The 25,820-nt window shown below is 40.0% G+C and overlaps 1 protein-coding gene across 10 annotated transcripts in view; it reads right to left on the bottom strand.

The window, feature by feature from the left end:
• The window catches only part of Bnc2 (basonuclin zinc finger protein 2), a 403,030-nt gene that overhangs the window by 124,870 nt on the left and 252,340 nt on the right, over positions 1 to 25,820 (bottom strand). For all 10 annotated transcript variants that reach the window (XM_050157442.1, XM_050157444.1, XM_050157439.1 and 7 more), the window contains one exon: positions 21,590 to 21,692. In XM_050157442.1, coding sequence (XP_050013399.1) covers positions 21,590 to 21,692 — 103 coding nt within the window. The remainder of the gene's footprint in view (positions 1 to 21,589; positions 21,693 to 25,820) is intronic.

Genomic DNA, 25,820 nt, shown 5'->3' with positions numbered 1-25,820 from the left:
AGCATGCACACAGAAGGGTTTTTTTTTTCTTTTTTAAAAGTATTTCTAATGTATTTTTTAGGGCTCCTCCTCCACTCTCATTTCTTCCTGACTTGAAGCCACTAGAGAGTTCATGTACTCTTGATAAATTGCTTTCTTACATCCACAGTGTAAAGGCCCTTATCATTTACCCGCTGGCTTCATTCAACACATTTACTCCCAGGAATACTTTGTCAAAGAGTTCGGGTTTCCCCATACTTCATTTCTTGCAGCTGATTTGTCTGATCTCTCCTGTTCTGGTGGTTAAGTCAACTTTGAATAAATAGCTTTAAAAATTAATTTAACGTTTGGGAAAGATAAGGGATTCACAAGCCTGCAGTCTGAAGTCTTCTCTCACTCCACAGGGCATTTCTGCTGCAAACGGCAAGGGAGGGGTGTTACTATCTGGCTCTGCAAGTACAGCATGCAGAGCGGTGCAGCCTTCTGATCGGCTTGAGCCTAGTGTTAAGCTGGGGGAAATCTGCTCCTCTGCCACTTCCCTGTCACCATCCCTCCCGAACTCCATCAAATAATCTTGTGCTTGTGCTCAGGCCGCAACAAATGAGAAATTGAAAGACTCACGGAGAAAGGGTATGACATCAAATCCTGAATCTCATGCATGCATTTGGCATTTTGCAACTTTGCAAGGTGAATGCAAACTTTACATTCTGATGTGCTCAGTAACCAAAGGGAAAGAAAGTGTTACCCCATGTTCCAAGTCATTAAGAGGCTAAGGGGCTGGTGGTTTCAAAAGAGGAAGAGACCAAATGAGAATGGAGAGGGGGCAGAGATTTTCAGTTAACTGTGACAGGACAAGTATATAAGGCAAAAATATTTTTCCCCTAAATACCGTTTATATATAAATATATATTTATATAATATACAAATAAATGAAGATCAGGAAATTATATATATATATACATATATATATATATATATTTTTTTTTCTCAGATGCTAGAGCAGAAGATGTTTGGCTAGTCAGTCAACAATAGTAATGACAAAGCCCTACCAGTCCACAATGAAAGGTTCTCGAGAGTCCAGGAGATACAGCACAGAGGAGGCCATGAAGACTGAACAGCACAGTTGGCAGGTATCTGCCCTAACACACCCTGATCACAACACCACAGAGTATCATTCCATTCAGGTTCCACCCTACATCAAGAAAGTCTGCTTCATGGGTCCAGCGTTTTGAGACAGGGATTAACTATGTAGTCCTGGTTGCTTTGGAACTCTTGTGTAGACCAAGCTGCCCGCCTACTCAGATCTGCCTGCTTCTGCCTCCTGAATTCTGGTATTTAAGCCACATGCAATCACACACAGCTGAGTCACCAAATTTTGACAGCATGTGGAGAAATCAAAATAAGAAGTTAGTCTATTAATGAACATAAGATGAGCCAATCCGAAGCTGGACTCTGTTGAACTTCACTATCTCCCCAACTATGAAGGATTCAGAACTAACTCGTGCATGGTTAGAAGCACAAGTTAGGTCAACGAGGAAAAACAAATTTGTCTTGTTCCCTGACCATAACAATGGTGGAATGATGGGCTGTAAGATCAAATTCAGGACGTTACTGACAACTAGTGAGGATTCTTCTTTTCCTCTGTATTTGTAGCTAATATAAGAGGTTGTAAACAGGAATCCTATGAACTGAGTGTGCTGGGCTAAAAGATAATCTGAGAAACGCCACACACCAGTCCTAATGATGTGCTTGAGATTCAGAACGTATCAGTTACATGAATCTAATAATCATCAATCAATCAATCAATCAATCAATCAATCAGTCTCCCTCAATCTCAATCCCTTATTCCTTCCCTCTCTCAAATTGAAACTAAAAATTAAAATACAGTCATAAATTATATTTCCCATTCATCAGAATTACTGGAAACACTGCCACTGGTTCAACTGCCTTTGGAGGAACTTCTCTGGGCAGATAGATGCAATTTCAAATATATTGCCTGGTTCAACTGAAGATATGTTTTCCCAGTCCAAATAAAATTCATAATTTCTGCAGTGACTGAAATAAGGAATATTCTAAAGAAGCTGACTTTTTATAAACTGCACAGAGTGATGTCTGTAACAGCCTTAGTGAAAAAAAATAACCATAAGATGAACGAATAAGGGAAATGGCCATGTTAGCACTTGCGGCATATCCTGTATCATTCTAGGGTTCATAATCAGTTCATTTAATTTTATCACTAGAAAGTACATCATGTTACAATGATCATACATCTTAAGATCACAGGCTAAATTGAGACAGTTTACCAACCAAAAAAGTAATTCAGTAATTTCACCCAGGAAAATTCTGTTTCTGTATGTTCAGATAAGCAGTCAGTAAGAAATGTCTAAGTCCTTATCATGTTGGACAACCCTAACTTCCAGAAATCTGGGCTTCCTGCCCATCACTCTGCTGAAGCAAGCATTTCAAAGGTCACCAACACCTGCCTAACTGTGAAATCCAATAGATTTTTCATTCATTATTCTACGTGATCTCTCCAGAGCAGCTGACCTTATTGATCACAGCTCCCCCTAAAATGCTGTCCTTCATTCATGCACACATTCACTCGCTCATCAGCACTTCCTAACAGACCACTGAGCAGGGGCTGTATGGAGATGAAAAGTAATTTCTGTTGTGGCCTCCACGTTCAAAGACAGACAGACGTAGGAGATGCTCACCCTGTAAGAGACTCCATAAAGGGGCTGTGGTCCAGGGGGAGAGCACAAGTCTGTCAGGAAGGCATGGTCTTCTGAGTGAATTAGGATACAAGGCAGGGAGCAATACAGGCAGATGGAATCAAGGCAGAGGTTCTCAATCATGGTGGGCACAGAACCACCTGAAAGGCCTGTGAGACCACAGATAACGGGGCTGCTTCTCCCAGACGTTCTGATCCACTGTGACCAAGAGACCGCATTTCTAGCGAGTGTTCACTAGGAGGGGTCTCTCGGACATCAGAAAAGCCCTTCACATTCTCTAACTTCAGTTTAATTATTTTCCTGGGCCTTTATAATTTTCAAAACACACTGGAAAAAAAATCTGTAGAATATAAATTTCACATAATTTCTTTCAGAAACTATGTTTACTGCTTAAAAAGGTAGTTATCACCTATTCAGTCAAACAGCATAAAATATTTACTTCACAATCTCTGCTTTCTATAGTTACACACATATATAAACATGTACACATGTGTATACCACACATACAAACACACTGATTTCCAAACTGATTTCAATTATCATTATTCAGAACTTATTTTATCTTATGAAGTTTAGAATATTTTCTACTAGAGACTAGAGACCTACTGACAGAGCGTATTCAGCTTATCAGTAAAATGACATGAAAATAAATAAATAATAACCAAGATGTTAATTGTTATCAGGACATACTTTCTTTTGTTATAAACACATAAACGTTGTGATCACTGTATACCTAGACAGGCGTTTCAACATTTGTCAGTCACAATGGAAAACCGCACAGACAGGGCTTAGTGCTTCTCCTACAGACACTAGTTATCCGGACAATCTGTGAAGACACCACCTGGAGCTTTATCTATTTCCCTAAATGTAATCTACTCCCTGCTCAACAAAGCATGAACATTAACATTCATATCATTTTTGATTTTATCTACAGTGATGTGTAAAATTTTAAAAAATAAGATTTTTCCATTTGTAGGTCCATTTTCTTAATTTTACTGTAGACACATGATAGGTTGAATGATAAAGCTCTTGCAAGGAACTTTTGTGGATTACTATCTGGAGAAAGAGAGCTGGAAACAGAGGTGAAAGTTTAGAAAGAGTAGCCCCAAAGCAATGATTTTGAGTATAAAGTGTAAGTGCTCTTTTCCAGACTAGGGGATAGAGTCCCTAAACTCAGACACCAGGGGCTACAACCCCAGTTACACCACCAGCTGCTCGACAACTGTGGCAAGTTACCCGGGGTATGAAACTGTTACCATAGGTCTTGGGTCTCAAAATTCTTTCAGGTGCAGCACTCCAGAGGCTCGAAGAGTGCCACACCTGCCTTAAACCAAGGGAGTGGAAAGCAGAGAAACAAGATCAAGCCAAGAAGAGGGGCGGGAATATGCTTCGGGGGAAGATGAAGCAGGGCTGCAGATAACTGACATTCTGATCTGCAGAGGAAATCTACTGAGAGGTAAAAGGAAGGATCGGGCTTCCAGAGACACAGCCTCTCACGCTTCCCTCAGGTGTTAATCTGCCCCTCGGAATTCCGTTATCCTCACACAATCCTGTAACTTCATCTCCATATTCTCAAATCTAAACACAGAATTGAGTTGTATTGCTCAGAAAGGCAGGACTAGGAAACTCAGCCAAAAATGTTTCAAACCCACCTTTTTTTTATTGTACTAATTTCTCATAGGAAGTCTCTTTTTAAAAATTATATAAACTTAAGAAAAAGGAAAAAGGTAAAATTATCTAGCATCCCAATAGCAAAGCAAGGACTATGCACATATCTATGTCTGCATTGTCTTCTAGTGGGCGATTTTATAGATCCACGATGAGAACTGCAGATACAAGATTCTCTTTTGCTGGAATTGTTTTTCTCTCAATATTATTAGCAAGAACATTCAAAACCAACTCTAATTAGTTCTTGCTCTCTTGCATAATCAGTCACTTATTAGTCCCATTGCAGTTTGTCACGGATCAATTCCTTCTTTCCAATCTAACTTCTACCTCTTCAAAACAGGTGTTTAGACCCTCATGCCCTCATTACTGCAATGCTTCTTCAGTAGGTTTTGTCTTTCCTCTTATGTCTAATACAAGTAAAACCAAGCCAATTTTCCTAAAATGTGCTTTAAAGGTCTCTATTACATCCCCCAGTCTTTTCACATAGCTTACCCCTCCAATACACACTCTTGCACATGTATACACACAGACACACACATCATGAACATGTGTAGGCTAAACATGGTTACATGACCTTGAGCAGGGTTGTTTTATTTCCCAGAATAATAAAACTCTGACATGAACCCTCTGTGCCAACCAAAGTTACTCACTGATCTCCTAGCACTTTAATATTTGATCATTCAGTGGGTATTTCCAGGCTCTATACTAAGTTTCAAGACAAAACAAAGACATTTCAGGACCACTTGTGGTCAATAAAGGATATCAAAAAGACTTCAAAAAATACAAAACAAACAAACAAACTACCAAAAACCCAACTGGGCATGGTGGTACTCCTTTAATCCAAGCACTCAGGAGGTAGAGACAGGTAGATCTCTACATTTGAGGCCATAGAGTGGGTTCCAGGAAAGTTAGGGATACACAGACAAAACTGTCTTGAATTCCGTCCCTCAAAACCCAGACCCAAATCCAAAGAAAATAAAAAAAAATGCAAACACACATTTATCATTCAAACATAATTTACAGGGGGAGTGTGGGGGCCAAGCGAGACCACTTAAGCTGGGGAATGAAGGGGGAAAAAATCTAAGGAGAAGCTGCAGACACAAGCAAGGTTCCCTCTGCAAGGCTTCGTTTTTTTCAGACTTTAATATCAAGACAGCTCTCAAGTATCTTTCTGCTTTCTCATGAGTCCTCTCCTTTTCGAGCTTCACTTGAGGTTCTCTTTTCTTTACCTAAATCTAGTCAAATATCTCAAGAGTTTTGGCACTTCTATGTCAACTGTGCATGTGCCAGCCACATGCTGCATTGGCTGAGGTCACAGGAGCTTGGCTTTATGTAACAACAACTGCCTCAGCCCATGATGGGTGTTTAGAACGCATACTGCTGAATGGAGAGACAGCTAATACAGGAAAGCAGTTACACTCCTTGTAAGGGAACAGTCATGCCTGAGGCGTCCACCTTCTCAGGGGCTCACCCAGATCCCTTTCTCCACCTTCTCCCCTACTCTTCAAAGCCCCACAGAACAATGAGGCTGCAGAGTTACTACAATTTAAAGGGCAAGGTTAGGGTGCTATCTTCACAGGAATTCTAAGATGTACTTACTCCCTTTCCTAACGCTTCCAACATTTTCTAGATACGGAAAAAGCAAAATGGGAGTCTAGTATGAAAAAACAGCAATAATGGGAACAGATGGGTCATAATGTCCATACATTAGGAAAATCACCCACAAACGATCACAAGATTTAGACCCATGTGCTAGGCTTATAGTCCCAGATCTGTAGAGAAAACAAGATCCATGAACGGGCCAGAGAGCTGTCCTCCAACAAGAGGATAAGCATGGTGTCTACTGAAAAAAAATTATTTCTATCTTATAAAAGGCTTGGGGGAAAACCAAAGGGAAGAGAAAATCACCCTATTTCTGTGTTAAAGCATAGGGTGCTAGGGTGCCAGGGGTTGAACCTAGGGTATCATATGTGTTTAGTAAGCCTTCTAGTCAATGACTTATACCCACCTCCACCACACCTCCCTCTCCCCTTCACTTCCCTTTTTGTAGAATTTCATCTGAAAAAAGCAGAAGTTCTAAATACACAACAAAAAATTGAGTTAGACACACACACACACACTCACACCCATACACCTCCTGAACTATCAACCAAGTTAAGAGGGTTTATAATTTACCTGGATTTCCATAAAGTGCAAGAAACAGAACTTCAAACTCACAATTACAACAAAGCAGAAATTGAGGCCTGCTTAAAATTTCAATACTTTGAGAGGATCTACAGTCTTCCAAAGTGATGGTTAAGTAATAAAACCCCCAAAATAATAAGGGATACACTCACACACACACACACAGAAAAATAACATTCACTGAGGTAAAGAACAGAATGATAAACAACAGGTAGAATTTTATGGGTTGATTAATGAACTGGAAATGTGAGTGTAAGATGTGACACAGAATAGGTAATAAATATATAATAACATAAACTTTTGACTATATTGCTAATCTAGCCAAGTAATGCCCATGACAAAATATATTTTTCGAACACATACATACTGAGATGGGTGTCTACCTAATGAAAATAATAATTATGTAATGTAAATAATATTAGCATATAACTTTTCATTTAAATTTTCAATAACAGGAATTACTCTAGAACCCTCCAATAAATTATAGTAAATGCAAACCTGCAATTCTGAAGACTCCACTTCTAAAATTTCTGTGAAGGTCACGGAAATAAGAACATACTCAAATGCTTGTTTTTTTATTAATGTAGGCGTACAAAAGTGCTTTTCAGTAATCTTAGAAAACTGGCTCTTAGTGGTAGTTTATAGCTCTTAGTTTTCCACGACTTCTTAAAAATATTATTTTCTTTAAAAGTCCAGTTCCAGTGACTCTGGTGATCAGTGCAGGAATATACTAACTACAGTGGATCCCACCTAACAGCTGTTCCTGTGCAGTGGTGCGGCACTTACAACCATCCTTATTCACTGAAGTAAGGAGTGCGGAAAGTGGAATAGTTATGAAAAACCACCCACTCTATAGCGTAAAACAAGAAGAAATTAATATGGAAAGCATGTAAAAGAAAAATTGTTATTTCACTAATTTTAGTATTGCCTTGGATATTTTTAAGGTTTTTAAATGTCAGTTTGAAACAATTTTATAAGTTCTCTTAACATTGGGAGCATGCCAAGTGAGCTTTAAATTGCAAAGCGAGTTGGAGAACTTGATGCCTTTTCTTTACCAGTCGATTGGATTCCACACATAGCGGTGCCAAGTGGTCAGTTTTTAAGACATATGGACCCAAGCACACTGTGCTAATTTCTAATAGATTAACATTTAACACGTATCTTGAATAACTTTTTATAGAATTCTTTTCATGATTACTGTTAAAGTTCTAAAATCAAGTTTTTTAGCAATAGTATTCTTAGTATAATTTCTGAGGTCAGAATTTAAGATTTTGATTACTTATAAACTGAATATTGTTACTGCTTCTACCTCAAATGTCTAGGCCATCAATTTTGAATTTATGGCTATGAGTGGTTCTTCGTTCCTGCTAATATGACCAATAATTTCCTCTTCTGCCACACTTTATAATAAGCACACTATACCCAATATAACGATATGTCATTTCAATGGAGCTAGTCCATGAACTTCTACAGGTTTAATGGGGGTTTGCGTATTTAGAATTTCATCATAAAGGGGCCCTTTGGAATCATTATAACATCAATCCTTTGCCATTATAAGACTCAGTCCTCTTACTAGAAAAGACCATCAGGGCTCAAGGCAAAGACTTAACCTTCTCATAGACTGTAAGCCTGATCCTAATAAAAGCTTCCCCGCTAAGGGACATTAATAAAGAGCAATGATAGCATATTAAAACCCTTTTCAGGGAATCAGGAGATCATGGAGTCAGAAATGATTGTGATTAGAGAAAATTCCTTATGACTCGGATAATATTTAGATCTGCAGATTTTATTCACTACTTTTGGGATAAAGAATTATGTAATTGGGAGCAAATTAGGTACATTTTACAATAACTCGTGTTCTACTTAAGTCACAACGTTCTCTCTGTTTCTGTCAAAGTTGAATTAATTAGATGACTTAATGAGAAGGAGAGAGAAGGCTTACTTGTAGAAATTATTTTGGAGCGAAGAAGAAAGAAAATGATAGGTAGTTGAAAAAGCTGATCTCCTAGGCTGGTGATGAAAACTTCAGCGGAGGTATACAGAGAATTTGAGTTTTAGATTCAAAGGACTCTACACCAAAGACTCCACAAACCCTGATTACAGGCACCACCTTCTATAATGCATGTGATGACCCCTTAATGGATGAGGGACCGTCTATAAATACACCCATGATCTGTTACTAATATGGCTCTACACTGTATGGAAGGAGGTGGGATGAAAGCAGTTCTCACAGCAAGCCCCACCATCCACCCTGTTAATCAGCTCCAGTCGGCATGCAGCTCTCGGAATGTGGGAAGAGACACACAGAAACACTCACAATTAGTTAGGGGGAGAACGTGAACTGCACTTGAGACCATGAAGCTAATATTTCAAACTGACTGGCACTTCTCCCCTGTGGCCTTATGCATAATGAAGTCTTCAGAACTGATGTTGGAAATCATTAATGTCTGACTGCGGCACCCATAAAAGTAGACTGCCAACACGCGGATGTTCAAAAGCTCGCACTCTGGGCAGGCAGGTGCAACGGGCTGTTTTTCCGGGTTCCCCTCATGCCTCTTCCCTACGTGGTCCAAGTCTAGGGGCACATATTTGCTCCTCAAAGGTGGTAAAGAAAGAAAAATTCATCTGCAGACTTGGCAGTAGCTGTAGGAAGAGTTTGGGTAATTACATTTTTTGCTGAAACCAGGTTTACAGGTTTATTACTACTGCTGTGGTTCTGTCCAATGCTGAGATGCCAACGCTGGTCTAAAGTTGGCTACATAATCCCTGTTTCATTCGATTTTAGCATCCATGTATGCTGCTTACAAAACATAATCCATTAAAATGCAACATGAAATTTTAAAATTTGCTTCTTGAGTGAGTTGCATGTCTTTTTTATTAAAAAACAAAAACTGAATACTTATATAAACAAACCATAAGCTTTATAGACTTAATTTCCTTGAAGGAGCATATATCTATAGAACATTTTCATGAAAGAAACAAATGCAGCACGTGCTTTAAACTTTACATTAAGGAAATAAGATACATTGAGGAAACATCTGAGGATTTGAGTAAAAGCACTGGCATTACAAGCTCCTGTCTGGTAGCAAACATCTAAGAGAACTTACTAGACTCTAAGTTCTTCATTGTTTTTAAGCATGGTTCACCTTTGTGTCACCAGGCTTTTCCCTTCTCCCACAGTAAGGCAGTCTGCAATCCATTCTAAATCTATAATCAGTCTTTTCACTTTCTTCCACGACATGGAGTCCCTTAAAACTCTGGGCTACCACAGGCACTTCTGAAGCTGGTTTTTTTTTCTTCTTCTGGATTGCTGGATTATGTAATGCAAATCTCAACTATCAAACTGCTTTGCATTGATGATTCCTGGGATCAAAGACCTGATATAAAGATTTGACCATTAAAAGAAAAAAAGATTGAGAAGGAAGTCTTAGGACTTAGCAAAAATCTAAGCTAACCAAGTATTAAATGCATGACCAAGAAATGCCAGCAGCCAGAACAATGTCTCTTGATGTTTCATTAGCATAACCAATGTACGACTGACCAGAAAGGAACAACACTTTCTGCCTCCTCCTCTGTTCGTGGGCTGCCAGGCACGTGTCAGCTATCAACAAAACCAAGAATCGGCCACGGTTTAAGCAACTGGCAAAATGAAACTACTATTCACGTCACCATGGCGTCAGCTTTTAGAAGACAAGTTTTGGGGAATAAAGCAAACAAAGAAACAGAAGAGATGTTTGCTGCTGCGTTGGGGTCTGTTTACTAATCTGATCATAATGAGGACTCTAATTTCCAATTAGAAAAGTTCTATTAATCAGTACCAACACACAATAAAAAAAAAATCAATGCAAATCGTGAAATGTAGCATTTGTTATTTTCTTTAGATATGACTGTGTTTAAAAAGCCAGTAAGAGAAAACACTTGCCAAATTCATTTAGTCTCTGACTGAGGCACACATGTGATCTTCTAATTTACAGCTTGCGTGTACAGATGTTCACACTTAGTAAAAGGGCTTCTTAATAGCTTTTTTTAATTAAAAGTGTGTTGATAATAGGTGTTTTAAACATACCCAAACAACACAGCTGAACTGACAAATGCTTGTCTCCATGCCCCACCATGTCTCGCATTGTGGCGAGATTTTATGAGACAGAAATGTCTCTACGACTGAGTCGCATGCACACAGAATAAATGCTACCCCCAAAGCTTCCCTATCAAATCTTTCATTATTTTTTTTTCTCTATGATCTTTTTCCAAGTAGAAAACGTTAGATTGCGACTAAGTTTACGTAGCCGAAAGCAGAACCACACAGCCGTTGCTTGCTGCTTGCATTTTTTCCCTCTGTAAAACTTTGAACCCCATCCAGCTTTGACACGCTGCCTCCTCAGTTAATAACTATCAAGTTTCCCCTTGTCTCCTGTCTACTCTTCTGTGAGGCAATTGCGCACTCAGCACCCCGAGATAATAACACACATCTATAAGATAAAAGCAATGGCATTAATGTAATTGTCTGCCTCTCTCTCTTTAGCCTAATCTTTTTTTTTTCCTTCAGTTTTGACTGCCTGTGTGACACCTGTTTTTGTCTCCTCTGATCCTACGACAGGTTTTCCGCTGACAAGGTTTTTGCCTGACAGAGATTCTGCAGACAAGAACATAATAAAATATGAAGAACTGCTTGTCAGAGTTTCTGCCAATGCTCACATGAAATAGAGAGAGGGGAAAAAAAGATTTTTTTCCAGGGGCCCTGTGATGGTCGCATTTGGCATGTCAGAAAAAGGATCTCCCTAGCCAAGCTCTCCAAGCCAAACAGGTGTTTTCTTTTATGTTAGAAGTTGATTTGTTTTTTAATTTTTACTGATAGTGGAAAGGATGATCAGCCAAGGCGGAAGCAAGAATTTCTTATGCTCGCAGAATTGCAGGAAAAGGAGTTTGAAAGAACTAAAACTAAAACAAAGTTATTTGACTCTAGGTTTTGTATCTTAAAAAAAAAATTCAAATATCTGTTAAGGATCCAACAAAGTTAATGACTTTAAAATTTATTTCCTAGGCAGTGGAGCTACAGAACCTTCCATACATCTCTCCCATACTTTGTTGTCTACAGACTTAGAGGAAGATTAAAGGAAACACAGAGTGAAGACTCCGGTGGAGGAAGGGTTGAGAATTAAAACAAGGAAGAAGAAGCCTTGCTTACCACAGCAAAGGACTTCTGGGAAAGAACCGGGCATTCAGGAGTCAGAGACTCACAGAAAAGATAAATTTCCATAAACCTTTGTCTTACATAACACAGAAGCATCCCAAAAATGAAGTAGCCTTTCCAGGGCTCCCTGGCTCAGTGGGAGGGTGGCATCACAGGGAAGCTAGCCTCCTGTGAGAGGCACTCAGAGCAGGCACTCGCTCTGGGTGCAGGACAGGGAATAGAGAGAGCATCCAACTGCTCCCCACTCAGGAATAGGGCACCACAGGAAAGCCTATTGTTGAAAACTGTGGAGCTGCTAAAGTGGGAAGCTCTGGGGAGAGTTCCCAGCGACCAGGAGGAGACTAGAGCCTGAACTGAGGCTCTCGGGTTTGCAGACCAGTTCCAAACACTCTGCCGCCAATCTATTTCAACCTAAGATTGGGTTTTCTACTTTTATGTTCTACACAGACAGCCTCCAACAGCAAGGTGGCATACAGTGGATTCAACAATCTGGTGGGGGGGAGGCGGGGAGGGGGGTCTGTAACCTGGGCTGGCCTTGAACTATTTCAAAGGATGACCTTGAACGACTGATCCTCTAGCCTCTCTCTAGTGCGAGTGCTGAAACGGCAGGCCTGTACAGCTTTGTGTGGTGCTGGGGACTGATCCCAGTACTTTGTGCCTGGACAGCAAGTACAGTCCTATCGGAACTGCATTCCCAGGCCCTCAAGGTGCTTTTGAAATTGCAATTTTTCTACTTTCACTGATGAAAGCAAAAAAGTAAACAATGACAACAACTTTAGAAAGTTTATCACATTTATCAGAGACGTTGATATGTAGCCAATATAAGAATACTTCTTTTATAACATTGTTATATAATTTTATAACCTTTTTTTTTTTTTAAATGGCATCCCCCCAATCTGGTTTATATTTACACTTACAGCACATCTCAGTTTGAACTTGAAGAGTTCTTATTGGACAGCCAGGTCTAGCACTGACTTCACACTTGTTGGCCAAATGAATCTAAGGCCCAGATAAATTGCCACTTCAATTGGATGGCTCTGTGACCCCATGCCTAGTGTCGCCAACTCATCACCAACACGCTGGGAACCCCAGGAGGCCAGTGTGGGCTTCGATTGCGACAGGAAAGCCACACGAAGGAGAAAATAAGATGGCGACTGGACCTCTTAACGCCACTCCTCAGCATCTAGTGAGCTCTGGTAGTGCCTCAGTGTCTAAAACAGACTAATCTGTGTATACGCTCACAACAGATTGATTTTGGGAGATCTAAAGGGGGCAACACTTAGCAAAAAATGGGATGCAGGAACAATATTTCAGGATTCTCAGCACACAGGTCAGAATCCTGAGAGAGAGTATTCTTATCACAGTTCCAAAGAGGAATGAGGGAGGTCGGAGGAAGCCACCCATTATGATACAACGGAGAGAAAGAACGGTGGGAAGCATCACTACAGCATGCCTGTGCATGAGTCCTCACGACCCAGGTGAAGATGCTAGTTTATCTGAACAGTGCATCCAATTAAAGGAGAGGAGCGGAGGGTGTTTCATTTATCACCGCTTCAATTTGTGTTTCGCTTAACCTGGTGAACTCTAGTTAATTAAGATGTTCCTATAAACAATTAAGCTTCCTGTAGGATCGTTAGCAAGATATAAAAATTTATGATGTAATAAAATGATAAAGTAGTGATGGATAAAATACCCATCAAAATATGCACAAGCAAAAGGATAGGTGTGAAAATAGGTAAAAGTAGTTTACCCTATAACTAGTCCAGTTTTGCTGAACTCATTTTAACTGGTCTACACTTCTCAAAAAGTGACTCCTGGGGTAGAGCTGCTTCTCTGTCTGTTCAAACACAGCTCATATGACATATTAGGAGTAGGGAACAAACACAGTGGCCCTGGAGTTGCTGGAGGAAACGATTACTCCGAAAGAGCTCTGGGCATAACAGCCAAGATAACTAGCGCAGAACTCAGCGATGAAGAAAAGTCCTTCCACACTGCACTTCAAGACACTCCACTCTTTTTGTTTTTGTTTTTGTCTTTGAGACAGTTTCTCATCTATCCCAGGCTGGTCTCAAGCTTATCATGCACCTGAGAACCACCGTGAACTTCTGAGTCTCCTGCCTCTACCTCCCAAGTGCTAGAATTCTTAGGTATTCTCATAAATGTTAATGTTTAGAATTACTTTATTGACTCCATAATAGGATTTACAGCGAGAATTCTTGTGCCAGAATGTAAGGGTAACTCCCATCTCATATTCTCTTCCTTCAGACCACTGTGATATTTGGGCACATTCCTATTACTTGAATTTGCACATAAAAGAAGTGTAACAGCAGAAAGACATTAGTCTGCCTGCAGCTATCTTTCTGCTAGTCAACTCTGATATATCATATCTGTTGTTCTGATTTAGTAACTATAACACCTAACACTTTAACAGGCTTTTACTATGTGCAAATCATATAGATCACTTCAGTTAATACTAGAAGAACCTTGTGTAGGAGTTTTTGTTATTCATATTTCACAGAAAAATGAGAAAAAATGTAATTATATAACCTGGAAAAGATTCTGACAAGTCAGTGTTAGAGCAAGCTCATTCAATACCCTTTAAGTCACTTTCCAGCGTTCTCCCTTTAATTGACATAGAGCTTTGTCGTGATCTCAGACAGAGTTCTGTATACTTCACTTTCACCCAGGGAACCCCTGACCAGTAAACCAGCACTGACTGCACCTAGGACACTAGGCCTTGCAACACTCATCCTACATCCCATGACAAAAACATCTGAAAAACTAGCAGGCAGAAGGCCCAGCACTTTGAGAAGGAGGTACTTTTTGAGCTATGCTAAAAGAAAATTTAAGGAGTTCAGAGCAACAGCTGAAGGGTGGGCAGGCTGAGAAAGCAGTGGGAACAAGCAGCCGAGACTCAGCGCTAGAACAGTGAGTGCCATTAATCAAGCACAAGCCTCTGCATCAGGGTGTCCTCCCTTTATGGCTTATCAGCTCTGATCAGGGAGGAGAGGAGAGAGGCCTAGGAGGGCACTCTGCCCTCAGGTCAAGCAACAGTCTCCAGTGCCAGGCAGGAAATGGCCTTGTTTTTACTCTCTCAAGTTAAGTAAGTGTAAAATGTTCAAGGACGGTCCTTGTAGAGAGACCAGGACCCACAACAGAGTGCAGGGGCAGCTAAGACTGTTTTCTCTAACAATTTGCAGCTAAGTATATGCAAGTTCTAGTATGCTATGTAGAAGAACTGGGCCTCATAGAAAGACAGACTCTTGCCAGCAGACACTGGGCGAGCTCCCCCTTTCAGGGCAGCACAGCACAGAAAGAAGACATCTTCAAAGGGCGGGCACTGTGGCGTCTCTATCCTGAGCCCAGGCCAGCATTACTGCACTATGCTATGAGCACCCAAACAAGTATCTGCTGTGCAGCTCACCAGATTTTTAAAAATCCGCTAAAAATGTTCTTCCAAAGCAACAATTGTTGACATACCATGTCCAGGTCAGTTAAGTTAGGCCAGAACTCTGTAGTAGGTTTGAGGTGAGAACATTAACTTCCTTGAACAAAGAAAGGGTCAGTTTTCTTTTTTTCCAGTTTCCTATTTATCCTGATAATTCTATAAATTATTATATAGACACTACTGCCAAGTCCCTTGAAATAAACAGGAGTGCATAGAACATTATGTTTTATGCTTAGGATAGAGGACTTTCTAACATGAAGGGAAAAATTTAGAGCGAGAAAACTGGATGGAGAAGGAAAACTTACTACTACAAGTCAGGGAGAACGTTTTGGAGACACAAGATACTGGTTGAGAACAAACTTGTTTCATGGATGTTTAGACAATTCATAAGCCTAACAAAGACCAAGACAAATAATGAAGACATGTGACCTCTCGTATGATAAGAAACAAAGCACTGGTTTTGATCTGTCCTGCTCAAGTCTTTATAAGGTACCACGTCTCCAATAAATTTGAGGAATTTGTAAACAGAATTCCAAGAGCTCGTGATTCTAAATGTAGGGCTAATATAACCAAGAGTTTTGATTACAAGATGCCCTGGATTAGAATTTTATTTTACAAACTGGGTCTTATAATAGAAAGTCAACTGAAGCTTATACATTTAGTAAATAAATGCTACATCTTTGACCTTATATTTAAAAAAAATCACTACAATTTTATTGTACTTTCCATTTGAGTGAGGGTCTCTAGAATGATAAGACATATTAAATAAAAGCTGGAAATTCAAGTTTAATGATACTGTGAAGAAAAATCAAGCTCCATGGATTATACAAAGATAGGGTTTAAACTGGTGCTGGAGAAATAGCTCAGCAATTAATAAATACGTACTGCTTTTGCAGAGGACCCACGTTTGGTTCTCAGCACCCACACAGGAAGGCTCATAACTGCCTGTAACTCTAGCGTCAGGTGATCCAATGCCTTCTTTTGGTCTATGCAAGCACCTGAACTTAATTATATTCCCCAACCCAAGTGCATGTGTGTGTGTATTTGCACATAGGCCTGCAGGCACATGCATGAGCATGCACAAATGCACACATATAATCTTTTAAAATTAATCTTTAAAAGAAATGCTTAAAATAAATCCACTGTATGAATAATGCCTTGCAGTGCATTAAATCATCAAGTAGGATGGCATATGACTCTCAATTAACTTTATTTTCTCCAGCATCTCATATGTCACAGGACTAAAGGTCACATGGCAAAATACTTTACATATATGTTTAATAAGCAGTTAGTGATAGGCGGTCCACATGATGCAAGCCTGCTCAATTTACACTAAGAAAGTTAAAAAGTTTAGATAAAACATGGGTAGGAAAGAAGCAGGTTTGATGAAGCAAGAATTAAAGTAACAACGTAGGATTATACTTTCCCTAAATAACTGCAAGCAATGAAAGGAAATCATCTTAACAGAACATAATAAAGCAGTGGTCTCAAGAATTCCAGGGCAACAGCATTCTTATAGAGACGCACCAGCCAAAACAAACAATCCCCGTGTTAATGCAGATCACCTGGAAGTGAAGGAAAGTCTTAGCATCACTCAGCTGGGGGGAGGAGATTTTTCTTTTCTCAATGCTGAAGTGGTTTATAAAGAAAATAATTTGTACTCCATGCGCTGCTGTGAAATTCACCAAGCTGAGCATTATACTGCTTACTGATCAATCCTCCCGTTCTTTCCAAATGTCCTCTAACACATCTTGCAAACTCAGGAGCAGCAGAACTGATTTCGATTGGAGGAAATGTAAAACGGAGACAATCTGAACAAATAGGGTTCATCAGAAGTGAAAATTACTACTAGTTCAGTAAAGGGGAAAATTACATAAATTACATTTCGAAAATTGACCTACACTCTTTACTACCTATGAAACTAAGGTATACACCATTGTATAAAAACAATATCAAGATAGTCTTGGCTTATAATTAAGTATTTCCTAAAAACTCCATTTAGAATCTAGTTTATTTTCATGTTTGCTACTTTATTTACCCTCCTCTGAATTTACAGGTTTAGAAATAATGTCTTTATCTGGACTATGGGCACTACGACTTAGTTACAAATAATAGACAATAAATGGCTTTCGCCAAGGCAGCTGCTCCTGGTGGCGGCATGTCTCCTGACAGCCAGAGCAGAGACTGGAGAAAAGACCCCTTCCTTGTTCTCATGCACCTCACCCAGCACCAAGTAGATTCTGGTAATACTTGTTTTTATTAGCCAAATCTTTGACTGAAGACTCAAGTCTGCAAGTGGTTGCTGGAAGTCTGAAGTCTAGTGTTGGAAGAAAGAATCAAAATATAAACTGAATTTCTACCAAGAAAAAACGTATCACAAAGAAACAGCCCTGTTGTGCGCACAGGCTTCTATTTTATCTGCATTCTTGCACCGGCAAGGGTGGCCTTGTAGGAAAACCTCACTTCCAGAACTAACTCAGATCATTCTGGGCAAATGCAGGGACGATATGCGGAGAGAACACAGGCTAGATGGGAGAACAGGAGCAAAATAAATTAGGTAGCAGGATGCCACAGCCCTTTATAGGGGTTTCAAATAAAAGCATGGCAGAGTTAGAAGCCCTGAATCCATCAGCTAAGTTATTACATACATCAGGCGGCTATCCTATACCAAGAAAACAAGTTTGTTTTTGAAAAAATTAAATTCAACAAACCTTGCTTTCGATTATTAGCGAAAGAGCTAACATTCGTTAAACGGGGGAAATAGGAAATCATTTATTAACTTTTGCTCAGTAGGAAATCGTACTGGCATCCAATAACTGTTCTGAGTGCCCCCACCCAGACTCATTAGTGCTAAAGATTTTAAAGAATAAATCGTAAAGAGCAATGCTGCCCCCTAAGTCACTTCAACACCCAGGTTTTGTAAGAGGATGAATTAATCCCTCTTCAAATATCTTAAAACATCTCTCCAATGTTTCTTGAAGGCAGTTAATGCCTTTAATTCACTCAAGCTCAAGAAGCAATGTGTAAGGCTATGGAGTGTGCACATATATAACATGCACATATGTGTGTGAGTCTGTATATGTTATACAATGGCACATGAAACCCAACACGTTAGAGACAAATAACAAAAGAGATGTAAGAAGACACTTACTTATTCAAAAGAGACCAAAATTTTTCTAGCTTTTTTTTTTTTTTAACAATAAAGAATGTGCAAGTTAGGCACTCGGTTATCTGTAAGCAGCAATTACTCCTGTATGCGTGTGCACACATTTGTGCGTGTATGTGTGCTTTAAAATCACAGTAGCAATAGTAGAATGTAACCAATGCTACCACAAGACAGCACAGTCAGTACTGTGTGCTAGTGTAGCACCTTTTCTGTCTCACACAGTTTTGAAGAGAATTCCCATACTGGAAAGGCAGAGTCACTTCCTCCTTGTTCCACACAGGACACTAGGGGTAACACGGCCAGAAAGACGGCTGTGTCTCACCTGAGCAGAAATAATTGGAGACATGATTTCAGGGTTTCTGTGCAGGGGGAGGGAACGCAGCAATTAGTGGAAATGCTAGGGGCAAAATGAGTGGGTGCTCTCATGCCACTGCCAACTCAAAGGCCCGGAGCCAACCCTCACTGCCATGCTTGCCCTAATGAAGGGGGGAGGGTGGGCTCTGCAAACCCCCGTGTATTTATTTCAAGTTATGCACAGATATGTCCATATTATGAGGTAGAAGAGAGGTCAAGATGATAACTGCGAGGGAAACAACTGGAATTAATTTTACTTAGATCTGAGAAATCCCCAAATTAATTATCTTAGCAAAAGCACTTGTAATAATACAGTAGGGAAGGCAGACTTTACTGTAATAGAAACATCTTATTCAAGATGGTAAAAACTCACATCCTTCAAAAAGTCTCCAAAAAAAACTTACTGGCCAGGACTAAAACATGTTTTTCAGGAAGGAATAAAACCAGCATTTGTATTTTACTACCCAACTAATGTAATATGCACATGGAAGTGGATATATAAAACAAATTCTAGTGACACGGTCAACCGTTAGTCTCCCGAGACTCCCACAGTAGATACAGGATGCTAACACAAGGAGGCTCTGGATGGAAAATAAAAGCCCTTTGTTTAATTATTAACCCCTCTTTACTGTACGACTTCTGCCCAATATGGATTTTTCAAATAGAATATTTATTAAAGCCTTTATTTTATCACTCGTTTTCCACTGTAAGATTACAAAGTATCATTTGACAGGAGAACTCAGGACTTTGCAAATACTTAAATACATACTCGAGCACTGAGCTACACCTCCAGCACTAAACACTACCATTAGTATCATAATTTACAAGTAAGAGAGTCGAGGGTCATGTTAAGTAACACACTATTAAAGGAAAGAGCCATAACTTCTTTTTTCCTTAGAAGACTCTGTATCACTATGCCTCCAATGACCTCACATGATGTGTAAGGAGCAGAAAGTCTCTAATTATTTTCTAGCAAAACCAAGAATTTTAGTTAGGCACAGTAGTGCAAGTCTATCCAAGCACACCAATGCTCTCAGTGAGGCACGGCAGTGAATGTCTGTAAACTCAGTACACCAAAGACAGGAGTAAGAGGGTCATGAGCAAGCACACATAAGACACACACACACACACACACACACACACACACACACACACACACACACACAATTTCCTCCAGGAAATAAAAAAAGGATGTCTGAAAAGTGTCATGAGCTGAATTGTGCTCCCCCAAAATTCATATACTTGAAGTCACATCTCGGTATCTCGGAATGTGGCTATATTTGGATATGTAGCCTTAGAAAGATATGATTAAGTTAAGATGAGAGCCTTGGGGTGGCCCTCAGCAGCAGTGTGACGGGGGCCCTGGTAAGTAGGGGCAGAGCAGGAGCACTAGCAGACACCAAAGGCAAGCACAGAGGCAGAGACCCCGCTAGACAAACCACCCAAAGACTACAAGGCCCTCAGGGTAAAACTAGCTCTGCTTGCAGCTCCGGGATCTACCTTCCAGAGCTACAGGAGCATAAACGTCTGTTGTTTAAGACACCCAGTCACCTCAGAATAGTCTGTGCCCAAACTGACTCCACACACCTCATCATGCAGGAAATTTTGGGGTGGAGGCCCTAGGAAGCCAGTGGAGGAACAGCTGAAGTCCTCTAGCAGCTCTGCAGTCACCAGCACAGCACCAGCTCTGCTGCCTGCCGCTGGGCTAAGTGTTAAGCATCTTGGCTTTCTTAAGGAAGCCAGGAAGAGTTCTCTCTCTCTGAAGGACTAGTCACAGGATTATGGTGTGTCACCCAAGCACACTCCTTCCAATACTTTTCCTTATGTGACTATCTCTCTCATGGGAGCACGGTCGAGAGGTCCCTTCAACTCCAACACACAAGCCCAAGCAAGCGAGGTACATGATGAATTAAAACCATTTCAAGACATGGCCTGGTGGTGTTACCTCAGATCTTGCTAGAATAACATGACATTTATAAAAAATACAACCCACTGAATGTTTGGCACTCTTGGGGAATGAAGAGTATGTCCACTTAAGAGCCAATACCCGAGGCTGTCAAAAACTCAAGCCAGGGTTTCTTCCATAAACATTACCTATCTTTTAAAATTACACAGTCTAGGAGGGGGAGAAACGTCTGCTTATTTCCATGTCTCCTTTTGCTTAAACACAATAAACATAAACCACACACAATAATATGTTAGATATGCAGTAAAACCACATTGACGGAACAGCTCTTTGTACCTGGCAAACAATCTCCACTGGAATCTTTGCTTGGGCCACCCTCACTCCGATGACACCTACACACAGTGCAGTCTTTAACATCGTGGGTCTCCTCTAATCCCAGTGCAGACTGAAGGGCTATTTACAGGTTGCTTTTTCAGATACCAGCCACTTGCTCACCTTCCTTAAACCATACAGAGTTTAACATCTGGAGGGATAAACTCAGCACCCACGACAAGGGCGTGTAGTCACTGAGGAGGAGATCTCAAGCAAGGAAGATTTGCCAGCTTCCCTCTGAGGTCCAGGCCCTGAAAAGGCCAACTGTGGTATGTTTGAGTTTCCATCAGGCCTGGTACTTGTTGGCTGCTGCTGTGCTCAGTGTGAACCCCACTGCCCAAGGATTCTATAAACATCTCGCCCTTCTGCCGAGAGCTGCCTGCCTAGTCTTTCTTCCCGGGGAGGAGGATACGCTGTTTGAGAGCTGCAGAATGCACGTTAGCTAACACTTGGAGCACAGCTAACTGCTCTCTTTTTCAGGTCAGTGACTACTCTCTAAAACAAAAACAAAAGCAAAACACTGAGTGTATGTGCACACTCACAGGGACATAACGAGAACGACAGAGAGGGGAGTCTAGATTTTCCTCACCGTGCGCCACCCAGCCATGTTTACACTGATCACACGTCCGCAGGTTAATCTTCCCAGGCTGGAAACACTCACACGTGCAGTTTACCAGTGTGCAGCGGATGGCCTGAAATGAGAGGAGCAGAGGCATCAGCGTCAGCTGGGAAGCATACGACTTCTCACTGGTTTTAGCAAACAGTGCCATCTTCACCATTAAAGGTTTCATGTTGGTTAAAGGTCTGAAGGCTTTTGAAAATAAAGTTTATATGAAAATATTTTACAACAAAGGGTTGAGAAGGCAAAGATGAACACAGTATCTTAAGTCTTTAGATACAAAGATAAAACAAGATAAATGTGGATAAAGGATCATATTTTCCAAGGACACTGGATTTTTGACACTAGATCTCCAAAAGAGAAAAACAATTCTGCTGCTGCTGTGTATGTTTATTTAACTTAACTACTTCACGATAATGCAAAACAGCACACATTCAAAAATGTACCAGCCAAATATTGTTCAAGGGAAATATCTGTAAAAGTAAAATACGGCAGACAAATGATAATTATTAGAAAAATCCCCTTTACTAGCTTTCATTTAAATGCCTATAGCTACCATTTCCCAATCTCTTGCCTTTCCTATGATTTATTAATTCTAGTTTTATCAATATATTAAAATAAAATCGATATTTTTATTTTAATGATGACAAGAAAATAAGTTGAAACTTTATTTTGAGATCAGATATAAAACAGAAAAAGATTTACATGAAGATTCTACTCTTAGAAAAATACAATTCTGTCATAGAAAACTGACACACACACACACACATGAAATGCCTTTAAATTCTGTACAAGCATTTTATAAAAATCATCTCACCAGTTCTTATTATAAAGTGAACTCTTAGAAAGCTCCATAAATGGAGTATAACTTTCTATGAGTGAAATCCATGCTCAGAAACTGTGCTAAACCAGCTGACCTGTGCCACAAGACACACCAGCTAATAAAACTACCTTGTATATATGACTTTTAGCTGCACGGAAATTCTAGAAACAGAAGGGATTTATCTTGATTACTCACCCACTAACAATCTACTGGCGCTATCTGAGCTGCTGGAAAACATCTCCCTAGAGATTCAGAGAGAATCAAGGATGGCTGGGATGGGGTGAGGACCCTCAAAGAGGACCCTGAAAGTGTGGATGGGCACCTGGCGACTACACTTAAGATACTCAGAAGCTCACCTTCCTAAAAGCATCTGGGTTTCACATAACTACTTCCCTAGTATCAGTCCATCTGTAGCACATTGAACTCAATGGACTTTTTCTCTCTATGTACAGGCCATGTAGGTTTAAAGACTTCATGTTTCACTAATGAACGCTCTCTCCGTGGGTACCAACCCCATTTTAGATGCAACAGTCCTCAATCTACGCGCCGTTCAGACTTAATTCTTTCTTTTGTTCAGTACAAAGGTGACACTTGTGGACAATCCATCAGTTACTTCGGAGTTTCTTCTAACCCAGTCAGCAGACTGCACCCTATCTAAGGTTATAAGGTTGGCTGCATGTTTAGTGATTAAAGAGCTAGGTGGGCATGAGGAATCTTCTAAAAGCTCACTTCCCAATTCCTGTACTGACTGATATATCATAACATGTTTATGAACAGCTTACACACATAGCATGCTGACTGACTGATTAAAGAACTCATGATCTGATTGTGACCAAAAGTTTAACATACAATGTTTCCACTAAATACAAGGTGCTTCTCAATGTATCCAGTTATAGGTTCAGACATGGAGATTATTATATTAACATTAAAAATACTTGAAGTACATTAGTACAAACTTATATAAATATTTTTAAAACATTTGTTTTCTAAAATATCAAGGAATAGGCAATAAAAATAATATTCCAAAAACAATTTTTAACACTAGAATAACTGATATCAATCACTTTGAATCATTTTTTGATGTTAATCATTTTGCCAAAATTTTCTGTATTATATCATTTAAAGCAAAAATTCAATTTTAGTAATAATCAAGACAAAAACAAGTAAAAGATCTACATCTTTTAGTTACACACACACACACACACACACACACACACACACACACACACACCGTGGCACTGGCTAATTCATTCATTTATTACTATTGAAATAACATTATCCATCTGGTTCATTTGTGAATGAAATCTTTTCAGATGCTTTCTTTTTCATGAATTCTATATAACCAAACATAAAACACTGGAACACCTCAACCCTTTTATATATAAACACTTAAGCCCTGGAATACTCATTTTGTGTTTCTATAAATTCCATAAGGCCTACCTTCTTAAGATTCAGACTTGCATAGATTACAGTTCCTGCTTAAGGGAATTACATATACTTAAACAATATGGTCTAAATAAATATTTGGAGTAAGAGACTATTGTGGCTTTCAAAGGAAGTTTTGTTTTAAATAATGTTTTGAAATAGCATAAAACTATGACATGCTATTTATTCACAACAAAACAGAACCTATGTGACTGTTTGCCAACTTAGGCACACTTACAAAATAGATTGTTGTAAACTATCAACACTGGTTAAGCCTCAGAAGCGTCCACGTGTTTCAGGGAGAGTCGGAAAGAGCTGCAGTGGGAGAATCTTTGTCCCTTTGAGCATCTTCCACTCTTCCATTAGCTAATGCTGGAGTGCTTCCCAGTCTGCTGCGAACTCTGCACAGGACCTGGACATATTATACTGCTTGAATGACAAGCACTGAACACCAGAAAGGAGAAGGCTGCAGGAGCTTCATTGAGACTGGCCTTCCTCCCTCTGCAGGGAGAAGTGTTCAGACTGGCCAATGCAGACCTATCTGCAGGACACAGCATAGAATACCCCCTCAACACCTTGTAACCTGTCTACTCAGCTCTCAAGAAGAAGCTGCAGGAGCTACCATTGTAACTACCTACATTGTAACTCTTTCCCTCAACTTTCAAGAACAATGATGAGAAACATTTTAACCTGCAATGCATTAAAAATAGTCACCCCTCCTTATCATTACCATGGGTTTCTTGAGAGAGAAATCCCACGTATGCCCAAAACAATGAATGTCTCTACTTCCTCATGCCATCTAGATTTTAATTCTGCTCTCTGCATTCTGTCCACAGGTTCTTGAAGCTGCACTCTCTGAAGCAAAGCTCTGGGTACATTTGGCTCCTCGTTTAGTCTCCCCTTCCTCCTAGACCTTGGTGAAATTTGTAACACTAACTGTCTTCATTCCCAAGCAATGGAAGCTGAATACCCAGCTTTTCTGGCAGCAGCAGCATCTCACCACTGTAAACAAGTACAGTTGTTGCCCATGGTCGGCTCTACATTCTTAATTTGGCAATCCCACCCTCTCCTACAACTCTACGTATCAGTGCCATGCAAAAATAAAACACCATTTGGGAACCAGTTATTGTACGAAGTGGCAAGAAATGGATGGCAGTGGCCTAGTGTGCAAGGCATGGCAAATTGTTACTTGCAGGCAGTGGGCTTAAAGGGCAGACCCCAAGAACAAGAGTTCTTAAACAGGGTAGAGAGCTACCATCTATTCCTCTCTATGGCTCCATCTAAATGCAATCACTTCTTACTGTCCATTACTATTAATAATAGTTAGATGAACTGAATGTTTTCCTTTTTCCAGGAAATGTGCTAAATAATTTACAAAGAAAATACTATGAGCTTCACATTTTTCTTTTTCTTTTTTTGTTGATTTATTTTGTTCTTTTGAGACAGGGTTTCCCTGGGTAACAGCCCTGGATTGGCTTTGTATACCATGCTGGCCTCGAACTCACAAAAATCTACCTGCCTCTGTATCCCAAGTGCTAGGATTAAAGGCGTGCACCACCACCACCTGGCAATCTTGGCACGTTTATCCCTTCTCTTTCACATGTGAGGCCTGAGGTGATAACGAAGTATCTTGCTGAAGCCAATCAGATCATCTAACATGCGTATGTCTGTGTGGTCTGCACCAATGGTGAGCAAGCACTGAGTGTTGTTCCTGCTCAGAGCCCATCACAGAACAGTTTTGCTGGCGTATGTCTCCCTCCAAAAATCATCTGTCCTTGCCTTTCCTGGCCGTCCACTCTCATTGTTAATACCTGAATTCCAGTTGTGTTTTCGCAGGACCACTCAAAATGGATCCTAATTAATTTGTTCATTCTTCTCTTCTCCTTATCAAACCAGTCTTCCTTGCACTTGTATCTTTCTGTATGGAGATTGCTTTAATCATTATTTTTGATA

This window comes from Alexandromys fortis, unplaced genomic scaffold (genome assembly GCF_014885135.2).
Source record: "Alexandromys fortis isolate MF-2015 unplaced genomic scaffold, M_Fortis_MF-2015_v1.1 scaffold_64, whole genome shotgun sequence".
Lineage (NCBI taxonomy): Eukaryota > Metazoa > Chordata > Mammalia > Rodentia > Cricetidae > Alexandromys > Alexandromys fortis.
This window is presented reverse-complemented; position numbering and strand designations above follow the sequence as displayed.